This window comes from Chelon labrosus (genome assembly GCF_963514085.1).
Source record: "Chelon labrosus genome assembly, chromosome: 22".
Lineage (NCBI taxonomy): Eukaryota > Metazoa > Chordata > Actinopteri > Mugiliformes > Mugilidae > Chelon > Chelon labrosus.
Window position 1 is genome coordinate 5,988,868 of NC_140355.1, and position 23,918 is coordinate 6,012,785.

General features: G+C 41.0%; 1 protein-coding gene across 2 annotated transcripts in view; it reads right to left on the reverse strand.

Annotated features, from left to right (window-relative positions):
- The window catches only part of rxraa (retinoid X receptor, alpha a), a 97,747-nt gene that overhangs the window by 26,001 nt on the left and 47,828 nt on the right, over positions 1–23,918 (reverse strand). For both annotated transcript variants that reach the window (XM_084571739.1, XM_084571738.1), the window contains exons 3-4: positions 13,093–13,331; positions 12,277–12,402 (exon numbers count right to left, since the gene is read on the reverse strand). In XM_084571739.1, the coding sequence (XP_084427865.1) occupies positions 12,277–12,402; positions 13,093–13,331 (365 nt within the window). The remainder of the gene's footprint in view (positions 1–12,276; positions 12,403–13,092; positions 13,332–23,918) is intronic.

A 23,918-nucleotide genomic window follows, 5' to 3' on the forward strand; every position in this document is an offset into this window, starting at 1 on the left:
GGGGAATAAGGAGACAGCATTTGTTTTAGCAGCAGTGCAACTGCAGCCTTAAGTCTGAATCCAATTGCTGTCTGCATCTCTCTCTGAAAAAGATCTTGAATAAAATTCATCCCAAACTGACCTCTCTTTTGCTAAAAGTGAAGCTAATTATTATAACTAGCTCCATGCTGTTTCCAGAGGAGAAAAACATTGAGGGGCATGATATAAGTGATTCTTAAACACTCAATGTACTATATGGAACAGAAGCAAGCTAAGCACCACACTGTGAAAATAATGGAAAAAGCACTGGATTCAGAAAGCGAAATCCTACCCAAGCACACCCAGAGAGGTGTGAGAGCCAGAACAGAGTTGTCAGAACAGCCACACAGGTTTGTTTAGCCATTTTTCCTAAGTTACTGCGACATCATGAGACATGTTTATTAGCACAAACCTTCCTTCTTCTCGAAACTGATCACGGCAGAGATACCCTGTCTCTATCTCGTGCCACGAGGCAGGACAGCAGAGCCATTTTCTTCAACTGACAAATGTGTTTTGTCATTCTAAAACACATCCTAAGCTGTGTTTACAGTCATCTGACAGTCTACATTAACTATGATATGGAAGAATACAGTAAAGTATACATCACAGCAAACAACGACCCTTTTCAGACATATACAGTTCTCCAGCAAATAGCCACAGGATGCTGGCAAGTGTTTCCACAACTATGCATAGAAATGTCATTTATTCGGGCAGCAAATATTACTCATTTTTATTATCAAGTACACAAAATACAAAAGATGGTTTAAAAGACATTCAGTCATGACAAAGTTATTTGCTTTCCGGGGTGTCCCAGTATCTAACCTGGTTGAGCAGGCACACTATAAACAGATATATTTCTCCTTGCCAGCCCTTTACTACATGGCATAACCTCTCTTGTACCCCATGATTTCCTGTCTCTCTTCACTGGCACCATTAAATAAAGGCCCCAACAAATCAACAAATAAATGCCTTTCATCCATCTATTATCTACAACCGCTCATCCTGTAAACCATGGCAGATGGCTGGAGCCTAAACCCAGCTGACATTGGGTGAGAGATGGGCTACACCCTGGATAGGTTGCCAGTACATTACAGGGCTAACACAAAGAGACAGACAATCATTTACATCATCACAAGCACACCTCCAGAGAGTCGCCAATTAACCTAACATGCATGTCTATGGACAGAGGGAAGAAAACAGGGCACCAGGAGAAAACCCACCCAGAGGGAGAATATGTGTTGTATGTGTGTTTACTCGACATCATTGTAAATGAGGGCTAAGCCCTCAATGATTTTTTCGAGTTTAAATAAATCAATTCAATTCAATTCAATACATGCCAACGGCCCTAACAAACCACGAAATTATTGGTGTGAGGCGTCGGTGCACCATCACGCCACTGAGGTTCTATAGACTATATCAGTAATTTAAAAATATGGATAACATATATTCATTACAAGGAAAAGATTGTTGAAGAATCATGTTTGTATATGTCTGAGAATGAGAATGTAAGAGAATGCAAATGATTACTCCAAGTGTAGTATCAAACATCTTTAAAGTTGTGGAATTAAGAGATATTGTCTAAAATTAAAGCAGCAACATACTCTACTGTTGTCACTGGCTGTGCACTGTGGGGGCTGATAAGTAAAAACTGGCAGGCGTTTATGTGTGGTATACACACAAATACAAGCACCCAGTATATTACCACATGTATGTGGATTTGACACAGTACACACCAAGCCGCTGTGGCTCCTGGCATCTCATTTCACCTTTCAAAACTCTCCCACTATAAATATAATTCCTTTTTAATAGCTTCAAAGTTAGAAAAACGACAGCAATGCCATATATATTATTGCTTGGAGCCACGGTGTACCATGCTTCCATTGAGAGAAATATTCCAAGCCACGGCGCTTTAGCATGACATTAAATAGAATATTCAACATGTCTTCGGCATCATTTTACACACACCTCAGCCAAACTCAGCGTGACATATGCGGAGTCATCGGAAATTGACTGGGGAACCTGACTTGAATTTTGTGATTTAAGCTTACGTGTGTTTGGCTGCATTTGAATGAGGGATGTAGTGGTGGGTTCAGGGAGGTGAAAGCCTCACATCCTGGCATCCACCCCTGGCCTGCTCTCCACACCTTGTTTACACAAACTGAACACAATGAACATGACGCATACAAAAACTTAAAATGATAATAATATATATATATATATATATATATATATTTTTTTTTTTTTTTTTTTTTTTTTTGCAGAATATCAAAAAAGTGGCCATAGTTCATCACAAACTAATACAAAATGTGTGATTTGAAGTGTCAGATTAGTAATTTTTAAATGCACCACCATTATTATTGTTCACTTTTAGTTGACAACATCGACTTTCAGAAAAGTCTCTCTCAAGTTAAAAGGGAATTTTAAAAGAAGTCTCCAGGACACAAAGGGACCAGTGTAGTTGCATCACTTTGGCGTCACATGCACGCATCCACATCTCAACACAGTCATCCGCATGCGCACACAAACACAAACACACACAGAGTGAGGTCTTACCTCAATTAAACGCCAGAGTCTAGAGATTTCCCCTGCAGCACAGCACTAACAGAGCTGTCTCCTCGGCTGAGATTGTCTCTATCAAACTGTCTGTCTCCCTGACAGAAAAGATTCCTCCGCTCACAATCTATTTTCAGTAGGCTCGCAACTCAATCTCAGCTACACTTCTTCCCTGTGGAGGGGTGGGCAAGCTGGGACGGGGGACTTTCTTTTTCTTCTGCCCATTGCGATGGAGAAAAGGCAGAGGGATTAAAGAGGCTCAGGACTGGTCCTGGAAATAGAATACATGCGCCCTCCCCTACAACACATACATGTGACCCTTTACAGGGAGGTATGCCAGCTGTGTGTGCAGCCGTGCCGCCTTGGGAAACCCCACTGGCAATCCTCTCCAAGCATACAGTCTGAGAAGAAGGAGGCTTCAAACTTTTTACCGATGGAAGGAGAGAAACAAACGATGGGGCATTTAACATAAAGGACTTGAATGTGGGACATAAGCTTCCCCGCAGTACAATGTACAACACAAGCGGCTCAAATGCTCCAGATGAAGAACGCTGTATAATGTGCTGCAGGTGTTACATAACATGTTGTGGAGGACACTGGATTGGTACATGCAGTACAGTGGGGGTCTCTGTCTGCTTGTGGGTGTCAGATTCTGCACAGAACTGATATATGTGATTATATGTTCTGTGCCACCTGCTGGCTTCAGCAAACTGCTGGAATATTCGAACATTAGGCTAAAGGTGATGAATTAATAGGCCCTCAAACAGGTTTTTAGAGATTGTGTGGGGTGAGATATAGGCAGTAATTGTTAGTGGGCAGCACTGCATTTATAAAAGAAGATGTGCTTGGCTTGGTGCCATAAAAATAAATGTATTATGGTAATAAATGATAGTAGTAATGATCAGTACAGTCAGTGCAGGGTGACCTGAGTGTTTCTGTCTTGGTTTCAGGGGTGCAACGAATACTTATTGTTCTTAAAGGTGAACTATAAATATTTTTTCTACTAATCAAGAAAGTCAAGAAAATATAGATGTAAACCATACTAATCCTCCTCCAGCCTGATGTGACATCTTCAAATGACCTGCTCTGACTAATACTGGAATAAGCAATCATGTTTCATAAATTACTATTTATTCTAAAAAATATAATTACCATTTAATTTGTCGCTGGCGAGACTCTCCAGCACTGATTTATACTACGTACTCAGGTAACACAACTAATTAAAGAGGAGCAAAATTACAGGAGAATCCGACAAGATTTTTACTTTGAAAGTCAGGCAAGTACAAAAAAATTATAAAAGGTAACACGCAAAATTAGTCTTAGAATAACGATAAACAAGAAAAATTAAATCTGGTATAATTTATAAACCATGTTAGAAGCCATGTTGAAATTCAGTTTGGTTGAGGTGTCTAAATCCTAATCCCTTTTAATGGGAGTAATAATCCTGGTAGGTCCTGTTAACTATTATGCTACTATATTTCAGCTATATGGTGAAATCTAAAGAAAGGACTCATCCCTCGAGTGAACAGAGGACAAAAAGGAAAAAAGAGCCGAGACAGTAGAGTCCTCCGCTTAAGATGGGCTTAGCTCGATTCAGAGCGTCAGAGCACAGAGTTTGCTCATAAAGACACTTCAAAAGGAGACATCAAATCCTAGCGCGCCACTCCTCAATGCACATCCCTCATGTGGAACTTCAGTTGCTTTCCAGTTCAAGGGCACCTTTTTTTTCCTCACAGAGAAAGTTATCTTCACGATATTCTTTCACAACACCCTTACAGAGTCACTTCATAAAGCTTTCCATTATACAATAGAACAACGTGAGCAGGAATTCTTACTTTACAGTCCACTGTTACAGATACTCCCCACCACTCTATCACTGATTTGCTTAAGAATGATTATTATTTGTAACTTTAATTTATTTCTGTTTCAAGGAATGGAACTGTCTAAAATCCAATTAGAAAGAGTGAGGAAGTGTGAGTGGACGGGACACAAATCTGCTGTTGACAGGAGACGAGGTCTAAACAGCTGCCTCTTGAGAGGCGAGGACAGGGGATCAGGTCATGATGTCCCCTAAAGATAACCCCGAGTCCCCTTTCACCTCTGACACCTTGTGACAATCACTTCCTTCTAAAAGCAAACTTATCTCAGCCATCCCGCAAGCTATGGGAGGAATGAGCAAGAACTTTCTTCTCACCGCCGTGGTGTGTTTGAGTTTTATCGGGACATGCATCAGCAGAGGCAGGGGATCAGGTTTCACGCAGGGAGGTGTGTTAATGGATCCGGCTCCTCTGTGGCCTTCGGGGTATATTCGCAGCGAGACGCCCCTTGGGATGAATTTGAATTTCAGTTTGAAAAACACCTGTTTGAGCACACGTGTGAGCAAGCACAATATGCAGAGAACAAATTGTCGCGCAGTTATTTGTGGGTGAACTTCAGGATCGTCTACAAATAGATCTGTTGTGTAACTCTAAATATGCAAATCATGCTCAAGATATGGAGGCAATACGGGATTTAGTCTTCACAGCATGTGTTATAATCTTTACATCTAAAACTCATGGCGTTACACTCAAAAGTATCTTTTTTTTTTTTTTCCTTAATACTGCAATTATTTTTCATCTAAAATACTCAAAACAAACCCTTTTTCTCACAATCAAGTTTAATTTAGAGATTTTTTTTTTTTAGGAGATTTTTAACATTAAAATAATCCACTGAATTGTTTATTTTTTATTTATTTTTTTACTTTTATTAGATTCTAATTTAAGGAGTTAATGAAAACTTTATGATAGTTAAGGATCCTTTCCTAAGATTCAAGTTTACAATCTGGCATTACCTTTGTGTCTTTTGAAGGCTTATTAGGGGAATAAATATATTATTTATCAACAATTAAAAAAATCTTCACTGACAACAAATAAATCCTTTCTAAGTGTGTCGTATTGTGAAATAGCTCCATGATTATTGTCACTCAGCTCTAAAAAAACCCTCTCTTCTCTCTCCCACTGGACAGAATTTAGTAGAAGCAGACATTGTTCGAGACAGCTTGGAGCTTTCTAACACTCACCCCATGCTGTGCCACAAAAGACAAAGTGAATCACTGCAAGCACTGCTGGCGCGTACGCTGTGTGTGCGTGTGTTTTGACAGAAAGTTTTGTTACAGTGAGAAAAAAAAAAAAGGATATTAAGACTATCAGTGGCATGAAAGCGGCGAGCCTCGGAGCGGCGAGGTGGGAATACGCAGAGTGACTTTCAGCTGTTGTCTCACCTCAGCGTGGCAGTATCTGGGCATGTCTTAAGTGTTTCTGGCATCCGTGGGAGCGTGTGCACACAGGGGTGGGTCTTCGGCACGCATTCATATGTGTATTTTTAATGTGTGTGCGGATGTCTGCATGTCTTTCTGAGCTTGTGTGCATGCATGAGCGTGTGTTTCTGTTTTGTCTGAATGCACATGTGTGTCATTCTTTGTCATTCCGGCTTAGTGTGAGCGTGGATGAGCATACAGGCTGTTTATATAGGCAACAATTCAGCTCCTGTGGGCACTGTACAGCCTCATACTGACATAACAAGCCTTCTCACACTAGCGTCATCTAACCGTCACTACACATCATTGCATATTTCCATGGTTTGCTGCCATTTATTTGGTTTTCCAGTAACAATCAGTGTAATTTCACTCGAAATCAATACATAGTAGCAAAATAGAACCTCCATGTTGAAAAAAAGGGTTAGGATTAGAGTAAAAGTGCATTTTTTTGGTACATGTTTGACTTGAAATGTGGTCATTTTAAATAATGTACACATACAGTAACTTAAACACAAGTAAAGTCTGTGACATTGTGTTATAAGCATGTGTACCGTATGGCATTCGCTTGTCATTCAGTGATAAATTTAATTGAAAGTATTTCCAGAGTCCATTGGTCCCTTGGCAATTAACTGATATTCAACTTCCAGCATTTCTTTTTTTAACGCTATGAGCATCCACCTAGTATTTTCTCTGTCCACTGCTATGTTCTCTAGCAAGTCATTGCCTTATTTAGAGCTGGATCAGGAAGTAATTTCAGTGTCAAGGAAAGACCAATCCAGTGATTCATTCTCTACACTTCCATTAGCATCAAATAATACACCGTGGCTTTCTAAGGGTACTCTAGGGTGACAACAAAGTCAAGTGTCCTTTGTTAAACAGCACATAATCCAGCTCAAATGGTATTCCAGAGTCAAACCACCACTGAATTTAGCAGCGTGTTCTCATTAATTACATCCTGCAAGTCACTCAGTTGTATTTCCATTGTCCATCATCCAGCAGATAATAGGGTGTTAAATCCACTTCCAAGTCATTCAGCTTTTAACAGACTAAAGTTTTTACTTGGGTATTAGCTTGTCACATGACTGCTGAGTTCATTACAACTTCTCCTGGCTGCTAACAAGTAAACACATGAGTGTTTAAATCCTGTGAATAACCAATGAGATGCCTTAACAAAAGACAAGGGGTGCTTAACACCAATTGACTGGAGCTTTAAGGGCTGTTGTGCAACCCTTTTATGAATATGAAGATGTGGCAGGTTTTCTTCTCTCTTTCTGAAAGGCTAAGGCTGTTGTTACACCCGTTAGCTGACGTCCAGGAATCACTGTTTTATTTTCAATCTTTCAACACAAAAGGATAGATATCAATCACAATGCGTTGAATACAAGATGATATGTCAAAACCCACTCATTTGTTACTTCAGCATGATAAAAGAGACATCAGAAGATTCTGAGTCATCCATGCATGGGTATCTCTAATAAGACGCAAGCTATGTTTTCTTTTCTTATTGTATTGTCTCTTTTTTCTTGTATTTTACTGCATCACATCTTGTTTTGCTAGACAACTGCACCCATAGTTTCATACTTCATACTTAAAAGTAAAATTTAGGACACCAACAACGAAGAAAACATCACATGCACAACTACAAGTTTTACAGGTGTGTGAGCAGTGACAAAAGTAGAATTAGTCATACAGTTATGTGTTGTCACACTTTGGGCATGCCACAGAGTACGTGTCTGTCCTCAGACAGTGTTGAGTTGCTGTAAGATCACACCGGCAGATGAAATTAAAGCCCTTAAGGGATTATCCAGAGCTTTAAAATAAATGTGTGTGCCCCTGAGTCATTTAAACCACATAGTCTAGAGCCTGCATTAGGAGGCTGTTCTGTGAAACCTAAACCTAATGTCACCGTTTCAGTTCCTTATAGCTGCTGCCTCCTAAATGCCTCATCTCTTGTGTGGCCCCACACAAGCCAGAACACACACACACAGTCTCTAGTGTTTTCACAATACATACTGTAGTGCCAGTTCTCAAATGATGGCTTCCAGTACATACGAACAAATGAAGGCGGCCGACATAAAAGCAATGGGAGAACTAATGAGACAGTTCGATTTCCATCAACACAACTTTCTACTCCGTTGCTTTGAGCTTCCCCTTAAAAGAAATTCCGTTATCTTCTCATTTACCGTTTCTACTTTCGGAACTTTAAGCCTCTTTTAATAAAACAACACTTCCTGCATGTTTCAGAATAAAAGCCTTCCAGGGAAGGAAAGGGAATTTGCCCCCCAGAGTGCTGAAACAGTTTTAATATGGAACAGATGCAGTAAAACAGTTAAACTTTAATACTTAGATTAAAGGCAAGTCATTAAGAATAGCCATTTTCTCCACAAGCAACTAATAACTTCAGAATTGTGTGCTAAACTTCAAGAGGGACAAAACTAGATTAAATCTACACACAGTGAAGGAGACAAAAGTGATCCCTAAAACTGCTTCTAATTGCTACCTGGAGACCACTGATTACAAAAAATCTTTTCCTCTATCCATTTGAGGGTTGATTGACGTTAGAAAGCTTTAACTGTCCCCCTGGGAACCTACACACAGCTCTTTTGTGCGTCCATTCAAGCATGATGTCATGCAGAGTGACTGCAGCAAGGTCCATCAAAGACCAGAGCAGCGAAATGGACCTTTATTACTCCCACACAGGAAGGAGCTGAGGTCCACTACTCTCCCTCTTGCTTTCTCTTTCTCTCTCTTGGCTGTGTTGTGTTTCGGTTTCCTAGCTACCCTCAGTTGAACACAACGTACCCGAAAGTGGCACATGACATCACCGCGCCGCTCATTTATAACTTATTAAGCGCATGTTCCATCTCTTGTAAAACATTTACACCTTTTTCACATTAGTGTTTTTCTCTGTGTTTGACTCCAGAAACACTCGAGCTTTGTATGTACTTTTAAAGCACACTGAGAGACACAGGAGGCCTGTTGTTGGTTTATGATTCTCAGGGAGCTTTCAAAGGGAGAGAGAGAGAGAGCAAAAGCCAGAGGGGTACAGACTGAGAAGCAAAATGGAAAGTGGAAGCCGGCAGTGGTCTGATGATAAAGGACAGCCAGACAATTCTCTGCATTGTCATTGGAAGTGTAAAATCTGTTCCAAGCCTTATGTATAATCCTTTCCAGCTGCCTGGAGAGTTGCGGTGTCTGTGATCGAGGGATGGTCTGTGTTGTCAGTGAGTTGAAGCCCACAGACACGACCACGTATGGGTCTGATCATAATGAGCACGGCTGTGGCCTGGAGACGCCCCCGTACGAGATACCCGCGGACATGTCTTGCAATCTCTCCCTTCTCAAAAAGAGATGACAAGTCTTATAATGGCAAAACCACAGAAAGAAAGACAAAGTATGAGTTTTTCATCACAGCCAAATTCTTCTTGTCATAATATATTTGCTGTCAGTGTGTGGCCCTCCCAGAAAAATGCAGAACTGGGAAGCATTCAACAGGCAGACCAAACTTTCTCAAAAAAACATAGCCATTGTATGTCAGTGTGTCTGGATGCTTGGGACAGTGCTGATGGGGAAGTACTGTTTTCGAGATGTAAGAATTGGCTGAAGATAAAGGACTGTCTCTGTCTTTACATGTGGTTTGGCTGTTGGGAGGATGCAAGAATCCTGTAAGAAAGGGACTTTTGTTCACCCCATCCCCAGCTCTCATCATGTTGTCATTTACGCCTTTGATGTAGAGGATTGTTATGGCTCACTTTTTTTGGTCACTTTTTTTTTTTTTTAAATATACAGAGGTTTTAATGAAGAACTGGAATGGTTTTTCCAGCAGGATTTTATTTTTTCTTTGAATTCAGATGTTGTATTTACAGCCAGAAGAAGACCATTTCATGACTTCATTTTTTATAATTTATGGTAAACGAGACAGTTTATAATTACAGCAAAATTTAGGAAGGAACAAATAAAACCATCATTCAAAACAATCAAAATTATGATACTTGCGAACTACATTACATTGTCAGAGAGTCTGTCCATGCCTGTGCATTGTGTGTGTGGGTGTGTGTGTGCGTTTGGTATATGCAGGGTTGTGTCCTAAGCATTAGGCGGTTAAGTAGAGAAGAAGATGAGCTGTGACCTCGTTCCAGTTAACTGCCCCCTGAAAAAAGCAAGTCAGCCGAGTGTTAAGGGTAAGTGGCATACGCCGTCTGACTCAAATCACGTCTCATCAGAAGTGCCGTGCCTCACCACCACAGGGCAGTGCCACCATCTTTAACCTCTCGCACATCAAACCGCTGTTCTCCACCCTCACTGAGCAACAGTCAAAAGCCACAGTTATGTAAAAGCAGCCACACCGTAATATTTGTAGCTCAAATGTTTCAACTGTGCTTGTGTAAATGTGGTTAGCGTCACTCATAAACAGGGTTTTTTCATGTTATCACTGTCACTCTACTAAATTACATTTAAAATCACTAGATAGGTACTGATGTTCAAGGTCGGTGCAGAGTCAAGAGAGGACTCTGAGGAGAAGAGGGATTCTGCTTCAAATTTGCATGCGCTAACCGCAAACTGGCATTTTCAAACAGACAGGAAGCTTTAATGAGGGTGGTGCTCTTTTCTCCACCCTGACACTAACCGGTCCTTTCTACAAATCCTTCATAAATACAAGCCAGATTTATATTTCTGAAATGCAAATACACTGTTTTCCTATCAACACTGACAATCAAGCAATCAAACTACCCATAATTATAATAATTAACTGAGGCTCAAACAATACAATGTGAGGAATACAAACTGAAAGAAATACAGGCGGCAACTTTTTTAAATGTTTACCCCAATAACACCTGTTTCAGAGGATTCAAAACAATACAGCACAGCCGAATGCTGGAAACCTGGCCTAACCCTCAACACAAGTTGTACAATTACTGTACATGCAGTACTAAAACTGTCACCACCAACTACCACAGCTGTGACTTGCTTTTTATTTAGCTATTAGAGCTGGCAGGACTGTCCGGGAGGCAGTAATGATAAGTTAAGAAACATTCCTGCACAGCACAAGATGCTTGTCATAATCGCTGTAATATACGTACCTGTATAGTTACATGCTAAATTTGTATACTTAGCTCCTTTCATAGAATCAAATGACAAGAGGGAGCTGACTCAACGGGAACTTTTGCTACCTGCATGCAAAGTATGCCACCGTGGGACAGAAACAGCAGCAAACATGAAAGTGCTTCAATTACAAAGAGTAGCCAAATCACAAGGAGTGGGTTGAGGAGAAGGATGGGGGCTTTCTAGCAAAGAAAGATTCTGGCCGCTTTCTCAACGTGCCCCTAATCCACTCTTAACTCCATTACATGTGGGACACTTTCGTTAAGAAGGCGCAGATAAGCTCAACAATAGCGAGGAGAGCCCATCCCAAATAGCATCGCGTTGCTGACTTACTTTACCACAATTATCGACAAACACACACAAAAAAGGGCAGCGACTGCATTTTGGGGGAAACTATTTCAATTTCAGATATGGCTCGAAACGGAAACTGGGCCACTGCAAGCTTTGATGTCTTAATTGTGTGTGTGTTTTTTTTAATACCAAGAAACCCAGGCTTATTGATGGAACAAAAAAGAGAGGGAAAATGGAGACGATGGGACAAAGACAAGGAATAAAAACAAGAAAGCAAAAAGGGAGGAAAGAGGACAGCCAGAGAGAGAAGACGAGTGAAGGGACAGAGAAGAAAGCAAGATGTGGTGGGAGAGAGTGACAAATATGCTTTCAGATATAGAAGGAAGAGTGACAGAGCTGAAGAACTGTGGAATCCCAGTTGAATAGGCCTTGATTAACTGTGCCATGGGGTCAAAGCAGGGCCTCTGTCTGCTGGGGCCTAGCGTACCATAATTATGTGTGCGTGTGTGAGTCTAAGAAACTGTGATTTGCACTTAAGAGACATGTGAGTGCATTGTGTAAGACATGATACACAACCAGTTTGGTTTGTTTATAGAGCAGCTCTATGAACACATAGAAATGTATGGAGGCTGCAGAAGCTTGCTGGTTTCTAAGTGCATTGAATTAAGGGTTCACCCATGTAGCTCAGCTTTAGACACATATTTAGGCTATTTAAATTAATACTTATATTATGCTTATATGCTGTCTGAGAAATGTGGAATTCTGTGAATAGTATATGCACTACCAATCTACAGTTTAATAAGACAACCTGTCCTTTTATCGCAGGGCTAACACAGAGACAGACAACCATTCATACTCAAATGCACCCCAGTCGGCCTGGATTCAAACGATGCCGCCCTAGCCTAAAGTTAATTAAAAATAAATATGGCTTTCTGAAATGCATCCAACAAACAAAAAAGCAGTAATGAGTCCAAATGACACAGCTAGTAGAGTGTGACTGGTGCTTGCATATTTACGTATTTCTTGTAAAAAGAAATATAGGGAGGCCACACCCCTCCCGGAAGCCCAGTCTGCTCTGACTGGTCATCTCCAATGGCCTGGGCAGGTACCGCCCCTACAGGTTTGATCCAAGGTCGGCAGTGCTAGGAGAGGGAGGCGCATCGCAATTAGAGAAGGCGTGTACTTGGACCTAAAATCTGTATACGCCCAAGTACAGGATGAGTCATTATATGTTTTCAAAGTTTTTCCAAGAAATTACAAACTCACTTTACTTTATTACTTTAAAGCACCTATAATAATGCATACAAAACACATTTTGTCACTATTAGATCAGATACTCAGGTACAGGTGATGTATAGTGAAAGACATATCATACATAACCCTCAAATGTCAAATCAGATTTCCTGTAGGCACACCGTTATCCATATCATACATAAATTCTGCTATTACTTCACTGCACAGTAGAACGTCTTTATCTCTCATAGTCTCTGAATGAGATGAATGAGGTCAGATGTACAGTATAAACCCCATAAGCCTAACACCAGGTCCAGTTTTGCACGTTACAGCTTTGTGAACTACAACTGTGGATATTTATGTATGCACATACAATATAAGACTGGATGTGAAACATGTCAAAACATTGCTGCAAAGTCAGTGATTGTCCTATACTTCCCTGCAGCAGTGAGTCAATGAAAAACCCTGAAGACACAATACCTGAATAAATCTGCCTATGTTGTCAGTATCCATAGCTGTCTGTTAGCATCTGTAAAACATATACTTTTATAGAAGTGTGTGTGTGTGCATACCAACAGTGAATCTGTCACAGGCCTCACCTGGGGGCTAACGCTGGGGCCGTAGCCCATTCCAGGCGAGTTCATGGAGTGGGGCCCCATGGGTGAGCTGATGACAGAGAAGGGTGAGGCCAGGCCGTTCATCGGGGAACTCAGGGTGCTGATGGGAGAGTGGAGAGAGCCAGAGGGCCCCATGGACGTTGGGCTGAGCAGGGACGGGTGCATTCCCCGGTGGGATGTAGGCGAGCCTAGGGGTGAAGAGCTCACCTGGCCCGATGAGTCTGTTCGGGAAAAACAATCAAAAAAGAGCGGCATTAGAGAGAAAGTGTCTAACAGGCCACCCCAACTGGTCTATGGTGTCGAAGACTGCTATCATTGTCATTTGTTTGTCATGATAACATCTTAAAAACATTGCAATATAAAAAAATGAGAAACCTTATGCAGCGTGAGACCATGCTTCATAAACACATTTATTTAAAAGGACGTTTTCACACTCCATCTAATTTGAGTTCTTCTCGACCGGAGTCATTGGCATCAAGCGTCTAGCACATCTGGTGAAGTGTGAAAGCAGTTGTTGTATCTGAGCACCATCCAGGAAAATGAACTATTCAGCAGAAACACTTAAGACAATTAAAGCCAACATAGCTCACAGTGGAAAAACAGCTAAATAAAGAGACAAGGACGACTATCTCAATACAGCCGTTCTGCTGCTCCCTCACAGACTATAAAAGTGCTTCCTTCAAGGATCTGTGAGGACGAGATGTACAGTACATCTATAATGCATGTGCTGGTGAGTGGCGTAGTTGGCCCAGGCGAATGAAAAACCTGACCTTGCGGCACTGCTGAGGAGAAACATGCAATGAGTGAGACTGAAGTCAGAGAGTGATAAGGATAAGGTCAAATGCACAAGAGTTCATCTGACCTTTATGTCTTTCTTCTACCTACTAGATTCAGTCCTCCTCTTTACCTTGACTAAGCCGGCTATCTCTCCATCAGCTGTCAACACAGAAGATATGAGACAGACAGGAACATGAGCAAAGAAGTACTGACATACTGTGACATGTCACTGAGTCTTTGGCAACAGGGCTGAACTGATAACAACTCCCTCCCTCACGTCTCATCTTTCAGCACTACCGTTCACTCTCTTTTACTTTCAATTTATGATCGTCTCTGTCTTTGCTTCTATCCCTGTATACTAGTGAGTGTCTAATAAAAGGTGTTGCAAGCAGACTGATAAGACCCCTGAGACGTAAAGGTGGGAAATTCCAGAGGGTTGATAGAATATCACGATAGGATGTTATCACAATACCTAATTCACAACAAGGTATAATCACGGTTTTAAAAAAATTTGTGATATGATGCTGAAACATCTAATCTGTTATAGCTCTTTGTCTGTTCATCTCACTTCACTTTTATGGTTGGAAAATGGGATTGTCAAGCAGACAGACCGCAAATAATCTCCAGATCAATCAGTCAGGATTCTTATGCTCTTGTGTTGCATTAGATGATGTAACTGCCTGGCAATGGTTGACGGGTACCACGTGATGTCAGGAGATTAAGAGCAGAATCCATGACAGGAATTAGCGGGTTATAGTCATTAAAGAAAATCTTGGCCAACTGACATTGCACCTTCTCTCAATCAATTAAATGCTCAAAGATCTGCATGCATCATTAGCCTCAATAAATGACAAAAAAAAAAAAAAAAAAACTAATAAGCCAGCATTACAAGATGTTCAATAATTTTAACCAAACTATAACAACTGATGATCCCAGCACAAAAAAACAATTGAGGAAAATCTAACATCATTTTGGGATAATTTAGTTTGCCTTGTTATAACATTTTTAACCGTTAAGTTGAAGGAGACCTCTGATCTAGACAGTTTACCATTTAATCACATGCCATGTTGGTTGCCGACCTGTAACGTGTTTTTTGTAAAGTTTTTGCAGCCACACTGACAACTTCTTTGAACCATTGCCAATTAACTGACATCAAGTAAACATTGAGCAAACATTACACAACTTAAATCTAGCATTCTCCATTAGGTTGGGCAAGTTCAAAGTTGTCAAACACCCCTATTTCATGGACAGTCAGTCCCTCCCATTGGCAGACATGATGGATTAATGCTGGAAGGCTATTGACGTAGCACTTTTCTCCTTATGAAAGTAACACCAACCAGCCAACCTGGAGACTGCACCCTTAACAGGAGTTGTTGTGAGGACGTATCTTAGCTTTCCATGTATTTAACAGACATGCCCACCAAGTCCCACCTCTAAATTCACCTCTACAGCTGTCATAAAACAGCTTCGGTTCATCTCAGTTAGTCTACTGTCCTAAAATACCCTGCCTTTTATACCCTGTCCTATTTTGACATTACAAATTTGTTTTGTCTGTCCTCTGCAGTGGGACCATGGGCACTTGTTATGTAATAAATTGGAGTGTGGCTTGTCTATCACATTCCCATGTTTTGTAATCGAGTAGGTCCCTGTGATTCCACCTAACAGGAAAAAAATAAATGTGATATGGTTCATTTAGTTAACAGCTGAGTAACAGGTTCAGTTCACACCAATATTCCTGTCCCAGCTGACTTTATAGGATTTGTTTTTGTTTGCGTGTGTTCTTTGTGGAGTATTTCTTCTAGGTGAATAGTGTACAAAACCAAGGATTATTCCCTTCATTCTCCCTGTATCAGCAATTTTCTGGGCACCAACCAAGCCAAGCACTTCCTGCACATCCTGCTTTGCTCACGAGCATTTCCTCTAAGCACACAATTGCACAGTGCTTTGAAAAGCCAACAAACATCCGTCTTAATAAAGGGCTAACAACAGCTCTGCAGCAAGCTGTATTAGTTCAATGTTTAATCCTCTGACTGATACCCCTTGAGCTTCTATTCCTCTGATTACATTTTTTATCCTAAAATGCGCCCACACACATAATTCCTGAAAAAAAATATTTAAAAAAAATAAAAAGCTCTCCCTGAGCCAGGAATTCTCACAACCTCTCTCCAAGTGGGTTTTAATTCAGGGAGATAAAGCAAGCTGTGGTATTTGGTTTGCCAATCTGTCATTGTAGGTCTCAGCAGGGGAGGGAGCTCAGCTGACAGAGCCCCAGCAAGGCCCCACCTAGAGGGAGATGACAGAGGCGGGCTGGGAGGTAGATCCGACAGTTTATGTCTCTTTTTCCTCCATTCGTTCCTGATGCTGTTTTGAAGAGGAACAACCAGAGCAGCAACTCACTTCTCTGATGTTCTTTTTCCAGATGACGAAGAAGGGAGCTATGTAACTATGTGGTCATATTGTATGTGGAGGATTTTGTTTGGGCAAAGTTCCCAGAACATAAAGACTTCTCATAGCAAAATGTGTGTGTGTGTGTGTGTTTTTGCATGTATGTGTGTATGTTTATTGTTGTTGGAGTAGGGTTGCCAGTGTAGGATTACAGCAGGATGAAAAGGACTCTATCCTAATCCTCCCCAGAGAGGAAAGGAGAGGAGAAAATTAGAGGAGAGGAGACAAGGAAAGAAGGGAGAGGAAACAAAAAGTACTTATTAGGATAGTCGGGGAGATAACAAGAAAATTAGTGGTCGATATGTGAGAAGAAAGAGGGAAGGTCACAAAGAAAAGAAAGAAATGACGAGACATGACTATAAATATAAGGAAAGGAAAAGTTGGACAGTGAAAGAAAGAAAGAAGAAAAGGCATAGGAATAAAAAAGACACAGACACTGTCAGTGTTTCTTCACATAACTGCTTCATGGCAACCTGTTCAACTTGAATTTGAAACATGTTTTATGAGCAGTCTTGAGAAAACACGACAAGCTCTGGCAACAGTTCGCACTACCTGTTAGACGCATAAAATAAACATGCTCACAAGATTAGATAAGCGTGTGTGTAAAGCACATTAGTGAGCGAGAGCAGGGCAGGAGATGAGGAAGGTGGGGGTGATAAAAATTAAAGAAGCATCCAAGAAATGAGTGGCAGCTGTCCAGGTTCCCTTCGTGTCAATATTTAAAAACAAAAAAAGAAGGCTGACTCGGGATTACACAGTGGCTGAAAACTACTTCTGAGTGTTGTCGTTTGCAGCCTCTCTCTGTCAACTGGTCTAGATTGCCGGGCACACAAAAACACAACTGACAGCTACAAATAAGCAAATTAGGGCCCATCTTGCTGGCAGGCACAGAGAGAGTTCTCCACTTATCGCCTCTGTACTCCATTCAAGCATCTCCTATTTCTAAACAATCCCTCCCCTCTTGCATTTCTTGCTCTCTTGTTCTGCCATTGGGTGTGATTACACAGAGTAAAGCTCTGATGCACCAGCGGTTGCTTGCTTGCTCAGAATAAGATAAATGGATGATTCAGATGAGAAGAAGGAGATGAGAGGAGACAGTTGTCGATATAAAAAGATAAGCTGGAAACACCCTATTTACATTCTTCTGTCAGGTGAACGGTTGAGGTTGATTAATAGCCGCCCTTTCCATAAAAGATTACAACATCTGTCATTTGTTGAACGGCACACTTGGAAATCACACAAAGGATTGCTCAAAGTGAGGGCGAAAGTTAGAAGCCGACCGATTTTGCCATTGAAAAATTTGCAGCAATTGTTTTAATGTAAGAAGAGAGGCTATCTGCTCCATCTTGTCCGAACAGTAAATTCTATTTGTACAGACTCAGTGATGCTCTATGAGGAGGGAGGGGGGCAGGGGCAGAACATATCTGAAAGGAACCCAGCAGAGTGTGCATTTTTTGTCAGCTAAACAGCCTGTAGTGAAAGGCAACAGGCTGAGGCCTCTAACAGAAACCAGACTGACTTTCCACCTCTCCTCACTTCTTTTTGTCCACCTTCCCCAACCTCTACCAACCGCGTGAGTCGAGTAAAACAGAAGACCTGACTGATAAAAGGAGGCAAGGCATAGGTGGTTCCTTGTTCTTTCTATATAAAATATGCCTTTAAAAAATCTCCCTGACATTTGAGGATTGTCTTCTCTGTGTCCATTATTATTTGTTTACCAAATGCACACCTATTTGCATGTTGAGAAAGTCAAAATATATACTTAATGTTGCCTCTACCACCAGCAAAGGTTGATGCATTATAAATGAAGTCCACCACAAAAACTCCCACGATAGTCTGAACCACCCGAAGAGTAGGTGAAACCAACGAAAATTGTGTATCTTCTTCCTTTATCCCTAACTCTTCACGTGTTTGCTCTCTCAGCATTTTCGCTGCACGTCAAACCGCCGGTCTGTTTCCTTTTTAAAATCCATTCACAATAATAATGATGTGCACATACACAGGCAGACAGATGCAAATTATCCTCTCCATGGCTAACTCTCCTCCTCTATTATTCATCTACTAGTGCCACAGTGGAGATTTAGTAGAACACAAGGGCGTGGGATGAAGGAAAAACAGAAAGGCAGAGCTCATAAATCTCAGTAAATCACATACTTTATGCCCAGCTGCCATTCTACCATTAAATCTCTTTCATGACAATCATTCAAACTGTGTGTCAATAGGAAAAAAATAACAATGTTTTTATGTAAGTTTGTGCTCACAAAAGGATTCATTCAGCAGTGCCAGATTTATACTAATACCCCTATAGTTACTGTCCAATCCCACACTCTCCTGAGACATAGTTAGATCTTTCGCTACAGCTAAAAACACACACAAACAAAAACTTTACTCAGATGGGCTCTGTGCAGATCCTTGCCCAGACAGTGTGTTTTCTATACCACCCTGCTGGCAAGGGCTCGGCCGAGGGATGATGGCATTTGTGAGACAGCGGCCAGGAAAAGAAACACCATCATTTCTTCGATTGACTTTGGCGAAAATTAAGCAGTGGTGAGTCACTTGCACCTACACCGCAGCACATTAGCAGACTGCGGCTCCTCTGAGAGAGAAAACTGGATGAAACCGCAGCCTGTCAACAATAACACAGCCCACTTTTTTTTCTCCTCTGTTGATTTGAGCCAACACGTAGACTTTTTTTTTCCCATTATTATTCACAGGGACATTTTAATAGAAGCAGGTGAGTCACTTTTTGAAGCGCACCGAGTGGCACAGCAGAGCAGAAACGCTAGTCATTAGCATTTCTACGGATGTGTTCAGAGGAAGAAGAAATGGATGGGCGGGGGGGGGGGGGGGGGGGGGGATTCAACAAACAACCCAAGAGAATACGTGGATTGTGTAAAAATCCCAGAACCCAAAATAACACGAGTCAGTATAACAGCTTCATTTTTAGAGTTTTCATCACTGATGTCTATATCACCATGACGACAGCAGCTTGAAATTTTGCTCAATTTCTAATGAAACCCTGTCTGTGCATGTTGCTATGTACTGGATGTTTCAACAAGTAGACCGTTATCCATCAGCCTTTCGTTTTCAGCATTGCACTCTCCATCCACAAAGTCAACATGTTTTGCGTGCCATATGCGTGTGTGCTCATTAATCTGGCAATGTCTGTCTACTGTTTTCCGCTATATAAACACTCTAATCTGGTCCCTTCAGTTAAGGTCCGAAGTGTAAATATCAGAGTCTGGTGTGTTTACTCGTTGGAAAGGGGAGAGGTGGCCGGAGTGTGTGTGTCTGTGTGTATGTGTGTGTGTTGTGGTGGATGGAAGATGGTGCAGGGAGCAGGCTTGTAATTGGCTGATGACATGACAACAAGTGATGTAAACCATGTTGAGCACTGACCTGACGAACTTGTGCAGGGTGCTTTTACAACACTGAAAAAAATAGGGCACCAAAAGGTCCCTTTTCACAATCTCATAATCATTTAGAAAACATTTTAAATGTCAAACAATAGGATGAAAGACCTTCACAAACTCCCGCAACCGTCTTACGTTGCCATTTCTGTCCAAAGCAGCACTCTAAAATCCAGAAATCTTCAATTCTGTAATTATATGAACGAGGTAAAAGCCACAACCACCTGCACTTAAGGAGCTGCAACCAGTGAATGTTTTTGTTTGTTTTTTTTCTCTTGAATGTATTTCCAGAGTGGCAATTAGATACTGCACCACAATGTAGCAACTTTTTTTTTCTTCCAGTACACTTCAGATTTATCCTACCCAACCAGAAAGCCTTTTGGGTCCATAGAATGTCCACACAGTTTGTGTAGTATTTCTAGTATTGGTCAGTGTGCACGCAAAGAAAATAACCTGACTGAGCTTGCCACTTTGAGCAGAAATCAGATGTTCTTAATTTGTCCAGTGAGACTTTGTGCTTTTAAGATGGCAGTCACCGTGTCAACTCTACAAAGGGTGCTTAATAAAAGCAGGTTATTTTCTTAGTTGTTTGTTCCCTGTGATTTTATTGCTTCTTTTTTATTCCTGCACAATTAACGATATGCTACAGGCGAAAGGAATACGCGGTTTTATTTTTGCACCCTCAGACTTACTGCTTTTAATCCTATATCTGTCATTACAGTCAGCATGGCTGGAGGAAAATACCACAAAGTGATGAGGGCTTTAGCTTTAACGCTGATTCCTTTCGAGACGAGATATGATCAGGCAGCAGCTCTTACTACAGCTGTGTCTTTGTGACAGCTCTAATCAAAAGTATCCTCTTTATACTGTCTGTTCAGGCATCCATCTGCTGGCATTCAAGAACCAACTTGTAGATCAAACAAGAGAATGTAAGAGCAACAGAAAAGGGCCTTAATGTGGAATAAGTGGCAGAAAAGAACCAAAACAGGCCACCCATAATTTCACAGTAGGTGGGCTGCTAAAAGCCATCATTTGATACACTGTGTTGATATAACCTGATTCTTTTTGCCTGCTGAAACAACTGCCCTCATTAAAGACTTAATTCTTCCCCTCCCACCTCCCTTTTACTCTCTTCTGTCTCATGTGGGCTTTTTTTTTTTTCGATTCGTTTTCCTGATAGCACGAGGATAAAAGTGCCGGTTCCTGGGACATGCCAGTGCCCTTAGTGCCTCTGAAGTGTCTGAAGAGGCCATTGAGCCATGGCTGGCTGTGGCCAGGTGCCAGCTAAGCCACAGATTATTGGCGGTATTGCTAACTGTGCCTCGACTGCCAACACTCTGATCTGCTGATATGGCCTAATTGTTCTCTTTAACTCTGAGGTGATATACCATCTCTCCCTGGGAGCTCAGATCCAGAACACCAGCCGGCTTACAAATAGAGCTGCATTAGAAGAAGCTGAGCACACGTTGCTGAAAGTAGCAGCCTGGAAATACAGTCTGAAGAATGATCCAAACATACTAATTGTTCTAGCCTAACTGAGAAAAGGCAGTGGCAGCTTGACCAACATCTGGCTGACCACACACAAAGAAATACAAATGGAATATTAAGGACACATTCATTTTAAAACATTTTTTATGATAATGTCATATCTCCAGCCTGGGTTTAGGTCAAAGCCTTTGAACGTTTTCAACCTACAAATTATAGCCAGCAAACGTACGGTATATCTACCTTTTAGGCAGAGGATGCTTGTGTTAAAAGGTAAATTTAGATGAAGAATCTAATTCAGTAATGTAGAACAGGGTTGGTAGTGTCAACAGCGCTTTTCATCAACTGTGATGGAATAAATTCAGTGGTGTAGTAATTGTGAGAGGATTATTCCAATTAGTTGTTACTGAATGAACAGTAGTTTTGTGCAGCATCATGTCAGTCAGTCAATGGCTGACATGACGCTCCGCAAAAGAGCTCAACATCCACACAAAAACACTAGTATTACAACTACAGTCCAGAACCTTTGTCTCACCCCTCTCAGGCAGTGACAGTAAATACACAAACACAGCTGACATGTGTGTATGACGTATGCCTACAGAATACGGTCCCTCAGTTGATTCTCTTTCAATGCTCTTCAATGAGGAAAAGCCACACCAGTAGTAATCAGCGTTTATTGTCACTCTCCATTTTTTGTTGTTGTGACTGGAATTCTTTCTCTAAAGGGAATGTTTCCTTTTTATGATGAGCATTAAAAGCTTTTCTTGGAAACTTTCTAGTTTCTGCTTCGTTTTTCCTGCCTTTGAGGCAACAGATTCATAGAACTGAGGGTACATTCATAACTAATTGTTTCTCCACTGTTTATATTTGTGTTCCAACCTACAGTTAATTAGTATTATTTGTTATCTCAGGTAGGACTTATTAACTTATTTACAACTCAGATTGCTCGGGTGAATGCTCATCTAATGAATTCAGAATTGACGAATCAATGCCAAATGGCCGTAAAATGACCTCAAGAAGTACCAGCAACAGTAGCTTTATTTGAACAGCAAATATGCACCTTTCTCTCAATGCGGAGTGGATTTGTGCATCAAATGATACATCTGAAATGGTTAAGAGAAATGGAGAGAAAGGCACAGGATACAAAGCGAGCGAGAGAAACGAGGCTATTGAAAAGGAGATGTACTATGCAAATGAATGACAGTCAGCATGGTGAATGTGTCATGCTGTCTGTGCTTTGGTCAGCAGCTTATGTCATGAGAACCAACTGACAACAGAAGTTGATCAAAGACATGGCATGGAGCAATAATTATCACTGCAGGAGAAGCAGATGACAATGATGCTCCACTGCTCTGTTTGAGGATTCATTAACTCTTCAGCAACATGGGAGCTAAGCAAGTAGCAAGAAAACAAATTGCAAACTCCTACATAGTAAAAATGGACAGTGTTATTGAATGATGATGTCAAACCTTCAACTCTGCTGGTCCATTTATCCTTCTGAACCCCCTACCATTAAGTAAATGGGTTGGTTTATTGTCTGCATCAGCTTCAAGCAGAAAATCATGCATTCAAGACTCTTTTGGCCTCCTGAGCTGTCACGCTCAGAACTGTTGAGTGAATACAAGCTACTGGGGAAATGCAACGCAGCCAGGAAGCTGCGATAAATCATACTTCCTCTTTTCTTGAGCCCAGAGATAAAAATCACAACACATGCCCTTATCTGCCTTGCTCACTGCCAAAAGACACTTGAAGGTACATGGCAGAGCACATACATATAGGACCTGTTCAGACCTTGCATTAAGATCCAATCTGGGCAATCATGGTTTATTATTGAGGCGGTCACAAGATGTATAAGGAGCTGTGTGGTTAAGTTACGTATTTCCTCAATCACTGTTGTCTTTATATTACTTATGTTTGTATGTTTGTATTGTTATAATCTTTTAGTTTTGTACAGGTCTAACTAACGTCAGGGTGAAGATCAATAAATAACGACTTAACTTGTGCCCAAGTCATGACACACACAAATAAAACAGCCCTGTCCATGGCTCTGAAGTAGCAGTATAGATCCATTAGAGACAGCCCTGTCAAACTGAGATCAGATCTGGAGAGCTGGTTGGATCTTAATGCATAGTCTGAACAGGCCCATACACACAAGCACGCAAAGATAATGACCTTACTGAGCGTGAGCATGGTGCAACAACAGCAGCACTTTTGGAACAACTTTTGATTGTCCTCATAATTTATATGAGAGCAATCAAAAGCTGACTCAAAAGGAAACTGGGCACAGGAATGATTACCTATTTTATGCACTACAGGGCTGCAGCAGACGTAAGCGTAGAAAACGCTGTTTATAAACTGAGCTTACGAACACATCAAATTTACACATACTCATTTTTGAATTAAGGTTTCAGGTAAAAACAAACAAACAAAAAGATCCTGAAGTTAGAATCTTTAAAAGTTATTAAGACAAAAGTCAAAATCAAGCCAGCACAACTAATATCAAATATGAGGAGTCTGTGAAGGTTCTCAGTCACCAGGTCATGCTGAATTTAAAAAAAAAAAAAAAAAAAAAGGCTGGAATAAGTTCAACTGGACTTGAAGATGTTTTACCACTTATCTAAGTAGCTTCTAAAAGACTGGTGGGGAGTAGGGGTTTAAATAGATCATTATAATCACTGTTACAAAGTAGCA